Raw genomic sequence first — 8,472 nt, forward strand, 5'->3', positions numbered from 1 at the left:
AGATTATTCGCCTACTTGTCTCATTTATATGATGTCTTTGTGTTTGTATCGATAATCTTAAATTTTTTCTTTATTTTACTTATCTTTTTCTGAAGTTTGGAATTTCACGGATTATTGTTTGGGGTGCTCAGGGTGACGCTTTCACCCGAATCGATTTCAGAGGTCGGTCCCTAAATACGCCACGTATATCGGAAGGAATATATGCATGGGATAAAATCTTTCAGGGGCTCCGTAGCTGCCTACATCTGATTTTCCCATATATCCTTTTCCCCTTCGATTTCCGACTATGTTGTGAATAGAGTTCTGCTGTATCGTCTCACTTCGTCAGTGTTTTGTTTGTCACATCAGCCTACTACCAATCTCCCTTCCCTTTTTTGACCCTGCGACATCGCCCCTCTAACTGTGTTCATTGTTCGGGCTCCGGCTTACCCCCATATACGCGCCATACGCCTGTATTTTAACGCTGGAGCTTTTTTACAGATCTGAACCCCATATTTTTTCCCCGAGCTGAATATATTAAACAATACAATATTTGCCAGTTAAGCGAGATGTGAATGTCCTTTGATTTTGCCTTTGTCAGCGCGCTAAAAAGGCGTAGCGATCGTTAAAAATACTTCAATGTTGTCCGTTAACTGCTTAACTGCATCCTCAACTCGGGAATTATATCTAGTACTAGCGGATTGGTGACCCGCGATTCGAAAAGTCAGGCTACAGGATGAAAAATCAGAAATCATAAATTTTGAAGACGCTTTTTTTATTCACTTTATGAAGAACATAACGTTTATATTATGCAGATAAAGATTCAGTTTATTGTTTAAAAGGCACTGAAGAATAATTCTGCCCCAAGACTATGAGCTTTGTAGCCTGAGCGTGGGAAATGAAAAACTTCTCCTTCTGCAATCACATCAAATAGCAAAATTCGGTTTCTATCTCTTGAATTCAAAAATATTTTCAAACCCAATCGGTGATCTGCCTTAATATAACTCAATGCGGTAATGATTTTTGCTCTATCGATATGGTAATGATATCATAGAATGTCCTCACAGTTTGATAACAAACCATAACTTTGTATGGATACAAGCTATGTAAATTCTTAAGGAATTGTAAAAATTATGAAGTTACAAAAATGAACTAACATTGCTCAAATTACATAGTCGCATGATTTTTAAATTTTCGATTTTTTCTTCCAGAATTGCCAGCTATGGTGTCAATGGTGGCATGAACGGCGCGGACGGTGGTTACACCAGCGGAAGCGCACTTTCAACAGCCGCCATGGTGGCAGCGGCTACAGCCACTGCCACGGCTACCGCCAGCGTAGTGGCATTCCAAGACAACAATCAATATAACAATCAGCAATATCCGCAAGGTTACCAGAGGATGATGCAAATGGGTAGTATGAACAATATGAACCCGATGAACAACATGTCCTCTATGGCCATGGGAAATATGCAGCATAATATGATGGGTAAATATTCTTCCACTCCGTGAACATACGGTAGATGAACAGTATCTCATGGTTTTATTATTTACAGGAAATATGGTGACGAAGATGGGAATGCAGAGTCCAGGACCCGGTCAAAGCGCAAACTCAATGTACCCCAGAAGGATGGCTCCTTACCCTAACCCGGCCATGATGAGCCAACAGAGACAGCAGTGCTACCCCAAGAGCGGCTGTGCACCCACGATGAATCCCTCCTTCAATCAAAACAACCAGTATCCAAACTATCCAACCAGGCAGCCTAACTTCAATCAGTATCCCACCCAACAGTCCTTAGGACCTTCCAACAACTTCGGACCCGGCAACATGGGAATGGCAACCATGGGTTCCATGGGACCGGGATCGATGAGCCACGGCTCGATGGGACCTAACTCTATGGGACCTAACTCTATGGGACCTAACTCGATGGGCCCTAACTCCATGGGACCTAGCTCAATGGGTCCTAACTCCATGGGGCCGAATAATATGGGTCCCGGCAATATGAATCATGGGAGCATGGGACCAGGAAGCATGGGTCCAGGAAGCATGGGTAACATGGGACCTGGGAGCATGGCTCCAGTCAGGAACGCTTCCTTGAGGCAAACTACTCCTCCCTACACAAATCAGAGTCAATATTTCAATGGCTCTATGAATCAATTCCCCACAAATAATTCCGGACAATATATGAATGGCACCCCCAGTACGCAATACGGTTCGACGAATCAATTCCAACAGGATGTTTCCATGAGGAACAACATGAATTATCAACATAGTCCAATTCCGGGTAATCCAACACCTCCTTTGACTCCAGCTACCAGTATGCCACCTTATATAAGTCCGAATCCAGATGTTAAGCCGGCTTTCAATGAACTTAAACCACCAGCCACTCCAATGAGTAAGTAATCAAATATCATTTAAGTAACAATAAAGGCCGAGAATTCTCTGGAGAATTATTTCGTATGCAACTGAACAGTGAATTCTACCGAAAGTGCGTATGTAACGATAAAGAATTCACGGCGCATCAATTCTCGAGAAAATTCTCGGCAAGTGGGCTTAAGTAACAACAAGATACAAATGAACTATTAATCTCTTTCGCAGAGGAGGATGAGTTAAGGTTAACATTCCCTGTACGAGACGGCATCATTCTGACGCCGTTTCGACTAGAGCATAATCTTGCGGTGAGCAATCATGTATTCCAACTCAAACCCACAGTGCACCAGACGCTAATGTGGAGGTCAGATTTAGAGTTGCAATTAAAGTGTTTCCATCATGAGGACAGACTTATGAATACCAACTGGCCAGCTTCGGTCCAAGTATCTGTCAATGCAACTCCTCTAATGATCGACAGGGGGGAGCACAAAACGTCACATAAACCCCTATATTTGAAAGATGTCTGTCAACCTGGGAGAAACACAGTTCAAATTACCGTATCGGCCTGTTGCTGTGTGAGTACTTTTAGATACATGGAATATTGAGTTTTCTCTTCAAAACAGCCAGTTTCATAATGAATTTTGAAGTCTCTTCAATTTAAAAGTTTGTTTCAATTTCTCTTTCAAGTAGAGCTAAAGGAAGTTTCAAGACTGAAGGGAGTTAATAATAATTGATTATGAAACATGCAAAGACTATCTGATGTGCCAATAAGCGTTAGGATTCGAAAAGCGTTTGGAAAAATAAACCGATCATTATCTCTAATGTTATTCTTCATTACTCAACATTCCATCAGAATTATGAGCTCTCACCTATTCCGAAGAAAAGGAAATTCTATCTGTCGAATATAACAGTAATTCATTTTCCAATATTTTGGAGCTCATATGGAAAGAATCCAAAATAATTTATAATAAATACGTTAGTGAGTATTCGAACTCAGAGTTTCAGAATGCGGCTAAACTCCCTGTCTTTAAAAGCCACCGCCCCAACGATTATTGCAGGTAATATCCGGAGAGATATTTTTGTTCTTTTCGTGGGAAGGGGCTATTTTTGTGAAGGGTACAGTGTTGAATGAAAATTTCTACCTACCTTTATTGAATCGGAAGTCGAAGACATCGAAACAAAAGAATTGTTCACAGAAGGCAAAATACGTCACACCAAGTCAAAACCTAACATACTTTAAGGATACGATTTCAGAAGAACATAAGGTTTACCTTAAAAATCTTGTAATCGAAATACGAGTTGATTCAAATAAGGATATTTCAAAACAAATTTCATTTGTTAGCGACATGGTTCTCAAGGTTCGGATAAAACAATACTTCATAACTAAAATATGTAACAAATACGAATAGAAGTTGCCTGTCAACGCACTACAAACAACAGTATTTCAGTTTTTGGAACTGAGCTAGTCCTCAGATTAAAAAATAGCTTTCGACAGAAAATACAGAAAAAAATTACATGAGCGAATGTATTTGGTTATTCTTCACAAATTTATATGAGAATTATTATTATATCAACAGTAATATTAAGGAATTGAACCACTGCTTGATAATGATAAGCGAGTCTTAATCACACCACTTCCTCTCTTTTCCTCCCTTGATTAAACGTAAAACTTAGAGTAGGTAGATATTACATTTTATTCCAGATAACATTATCAGTGGTCGGTCTCTATAGCTATTCTTTCCCACAATATAGACTGCAAGGTGGTGAGCTAAATACATATAGGCACATATATGTACCTAGTTCATTGTCCAAATGAAACATACAGTACAATCGCGATACTGTGAACACTCGCTCGTTCGAACGGCTCAATAGCGTGAACAACATTGTTTCTGCCAAAAAAGTGCAAACTAAGATCTCACAACTTTTTCAACCATTGTGAATCGTCGACTAAAATGTATTTTAGTTTTATAAGATAATAAATCTGTATAGCAATATGTTGTAGATTTTGTATTTCAGTGACCTCCGGTAATATGAACAACCTCTATTTTGTGAACAACCCTGGTTTTATTCTGTTCACGTTATCGCGATTGTACTGTATTTTATTATGAGCACGCCATATTGTTTCAAAGAGTACAATAAACTCTTCTGTTTTTATTTTAGGTTACTCATAAGTTTGATCTACTCTTTAGTTAATTTTCTCTTACATTTAAAAACATTCCAAAACTTCATTCACTCAATACTTAAAAATTCCCCATAATTGTTAACTGAAAAAAAACCATGTACGACTATTTAGCAATCCACCTGACGTGATAATATACTCAACGCTGTATAGTGAGTGAGTTCTTTTCGAAGCATCGTAATAACACATTCTTTTTTTTTCAGTCACATTTATTCGTCCTACAACTCGTGCACAGACCAAGCGTTCGGTCCGTTCTACAAGGGCTCCTAAGAAAAAGATTATTGACTGCCGATCATTGTACTGCCAAAATCAAGAGGAATTTTAGCAGTACAAGTTCTGGCGGCCCTAACGTTGATAGGGAAAGGGACTCGATAGAGCAGACTGCCCTCAAAGTCTCTCTGAAGTGTCCCATAACCTTCAAACGTATTACATTACCAGCTAGAGGGCATGAGTGTAAGCACATTCAGTGCTTCGATTTAGAATCTTATCTTCAACTAAATTGCGAGAGAGGTTCATGGAGGTGTCCTGTTTGCAAGTAAGTAACCACCAGGTGTTGAAATTATTAGATGCTGCATGTTGTCGATACCTAAGGTCCTAAACCTCTGTCTAATTTTCAGCAAACCGGCTCAACTTGAGGGATTAGAGGTTGATCAATACATGTGGGGTATATTAAATACTATGAATGGTACTGAAGTTGACGAGGTAACTATCGACAGTTCTGCCAATTGGAAATCGGCCAGACCTCCTGGAATTAAGGTAAATAAAACTTTTATTAGATAAATCTAAGTAACGCGAAGTCTAGCAAGAGCTACTTCATTCAAATTCGAAAACATGTCGGAAAGTATCGTTGTTCACTGAAATTTTCATTCATTTGCAGGTCGAAGAAGACAACGACTCCTGTGGAGCCAAAAAAGTATGTAAAGCAATGTCCCCTGGTAGCATGAATCTACCTACTTCGAACACCTGGGATATGCAGGCTATGTCGCCTTACCTAACTCCGGACATGAACACCATTGCCAGTGGTTCCATGATGAATACACCGCCATCGTACAACAATAGAAATAGTCAGTATGATTTTAATTCGAATCCGAACGGATCCAACAGCGATTTTTCGAATGGTGGTGGACCCCTGTCGCATCTCAGTGAATCAGTCAACTCCCTAGATCAGCTAAATGCTATGGAGAAAAGTCTGAGTGATCAGGTAAATATATAGACTTGTTAAAAAGATTTGGCTATATATCAACGAATCATTCAGCAAATTCAGACTTAACCAAATTTTCTTTTTCTCAGATGCCTCACACTCCGCATACGCCCCATACACCTCATACGCCCCATACGCCAGGAGGGACTCCAAGTGCTCACACACCGAGTGGGGGTACCGGACCTCCAAGCGTGCCACCATCCACGGAAATGCACAACAATAGTACAAGTTCCAATACGAGCACTAATGGAAACGGAAACTCAAACAATGAGAACAGCGTTGCTGATATTCCCTCAGATTTGAATTTCGACCCTGCTGCTGTTATTGATGGAGAAGGAACAGGGCAGGAAGCATTGAATGTGAGTATAACTTGATTTATAAATTAAAAACGCTTCACTCGTGGAGAAACATGTGCCCAAAACGATTAATAAAAAAAAAATAATAAATCAAGTTAATTGAAAAAATAATAACATAATATCTGAGCAAATTGCACGTTTTACACTTGATCAACACCCAGAAACTGCACATATTTTCACAGTTCTTCTTATGGTTTGCAGATACTATTTCACACTGCAATTTAATCAAATGTTGGTGTTGTTATTTCAGTGTTTCAAGAGAAAATTTTTTTTCTTCTCATTTTTTTTTCAATATGTAGCTGAAATATTGACCTTCATTATTTTCTAGCTGCTTCCTGAGAGCGTTGATCCCATGGAGATATTATCCTATCTCGACCCACCTGATTTGAATACACCGCCATCTAGTGGAAGCAGTTCCGGGCCTGCCAATACTTCAGCAACAAGCGACGACATACTCGCATTGTTCGAATAAGACAAGTTCCTGGGCTCACGATCACAATTTTGTGATGGACAAGTGAGTGAAAATGTGTGATAAAACATTCAATTTGCTAAAAAAGGTCTAAATCAAATTATTTCCCTTGTATTATTTGTAAATACTTCCCAAACGAAGTCATGAATTTTATTTTGTTGGTATGCAAAATAAATCGAGGAATATGAATCTCTAACATAAAACGGAGTATTTTCAAAAATTATTGCTGATAATGTTGTATTCGAAATCGGAATAGTCCTTCGAATTTGATTTAGATTTTTGTTCAAAATAAAATGTTCATTGAAATAAAATAAAAATAAATAAAACAAAATTCGATACGTTTTTTCGGCAAGTCCTTTAAGAAGGAAACCAATGGAATAAAATTCATCCTTTACGGCCAGTTTAGATTAGTATTATTAAATAAATTATTATAGTATAGAACTTGGAACCAAACAATCTAGTACTTCTAGAATGACCTCTTGCTGGTCATTTTGCATATTGATGTGCATATGCTTTGAGTATTATCTGCTATAAGAATTAAGTGAACCTAACACAACCACCAAGCTCAACATATGCGCAGATTTTTGTTGTAAGGTATTTTTGTCATCGAAAATGCACAATTATTATATTGTCATTATTATACACCAATACACAAGCATCCACATAATGACTTTAATTATTATTAAAGAACTCTGAGACTGTGATAAACTTTTAATTATAGGTGATTTTAACATATTTAATGATGTATATTACTAACAGTGGTATAAGTAGATTTTGTACATATTTACATGGACTGATCTCCCGAAATTTAGAATTTATTAGTTATTCCTCAGTGGAGAGTTGTTTAGCATTCACATTTTCAAACATTCCTTAATGTTTCATATATCATTATTATTTAATGAATTCTTGTGGAAAATGTTACCAAATATATCTGTACGAATTCTACTTGTCATCACTTTTTAACAAAAATATATGTTATGTGGTTGCCTTTGTGTGTGAATCAATTCCTTTAATAAAAATCAATCGAATTAATTTGAATGCTGTGTTTTTATAAATCCTCACGTATATTTAGTACGTTTAATATCCTATTATATTATCATCAACAAGGGTCCAAGTTCCTAGAGGTCTTCTTTTATAACTTCATTTTGGGGTTGTAGGTTCACTTGAATTTTATGAGTTCTTATTGCCAATAATTCATTCTAAATGATAGACAAATTAGATGCCAATAAGTTTGTTGAATGTAAAGTAGGGAACGTAGACAAATTTTGTACTTGAATTTATTTGAGGTTTACAATTTAATGTCAAATCTTTAGATATTTTACTAATGCTTCCAAAATAGTAAACTTTGAATATTATTCACTATCACAGTAAAGTTGGTATGACTTTTGCCAATAATTTTTTTTAACCTGCGCGGCAAAATTTTTCACATATACTTTCTCGAATATTGGACCAAATTTTTTTTTTGTCAACAGCACATTATGACCAAATTTCGACATATCATTTTCAATTATTTTTCGGACCAATCTGCTTGGTTGATTGATTTTGTTATCAACACAAACACTTGTCAATTAATTACAAATTCACAAAATAAACTTAATTTACTGAGATGATTATTGGCACACTTATTTATTCCTACTAAATGAATAGATCTAAATTATGCAAGTAGAACTTATGTGAAATGACTTTTGCTGAAAATTGTAAATATGATGTACATTCGTTTGATGAAATATTATCTAAAGTAAAACTGAATTTTTGTTTCTTCCAACGTCTAGCATATAATGGGGATTAATAATTTTACTAATGATATATTTAAACTTATCCAGTACAAATGCAGATTTATTTTTTTGTATTTTCTAAATTGATTTTTGTATATTTTGTCTTTTTGTTATTTTATTATCAGTGTTTTGTGCAATTCAATAA

General features: G+C 36.8%; 1 protein-coding gene across 3 annotated transcripts in view; it reads left to right on the forward strand.

The window, feature by feature from the left end:
- The window catches only part of LOC123315862 (zinc finger MIZ domain-containing protein 1-like), a 29,826-nt gene extending 21,764 nt beyond the window's left edge, over positions 1–8,062 (forward strand). For all 3 annotated transcript variants that reach the window (XM_044901752.1, XM_044901754.1, XM_044901753.1), the window contains 8 exons: positions 1,191–1,465; positions 1,533–2,372; positions 2,576–2,922; positions 4,730–5,061; positions 5,144–5,282; positions 5,404–5,727; positions 5,817–6,086; positions 6,412–8,062. In XM_044901752.1, the coding sequence (XP_044757687.1) occupies positions 1,191–1,465; positions 1,533–2,372; positions 2,576–2,922; positions 4,730–5,061; positions 5,144–5,282; positions 5,404–5,727; positions 5,817–6,086; positions 6,412–6,555 (2,671 nt within the window). In that variant the 3' untranslated portion in view covers positions 6,556–8,062. The remainder of the gene's footprint in view (positions 1–1,190; positions 1,466–1,532; positions 2,373–2,575; positions 2,923–4,729; positions 5,062–5,143; positions 5,283–5,403; positions 5,728–5,816; positions 6,087–6,411) is intronic.
- The last annotated feature ends 410 nt before the right edge of the window (positions 8,063–8,472 follow it).

The sequence above is a fragment of the Coccinella septempunctata genome, chromosome 6, assembly GCF_907165205.1.
Source record: "Coccinella septempunctata chromosome 6, icCocSept1.1, whole genome shotgun sequence".
In the NCBI taxonomy this organism is placed as follows: domain Eukaryota; kingdom Metazoa; phylum Arthropoda; class Insecta; order Coleoptera; family Coccinellidae; genus Coccinella; species Coccinella septempunctata.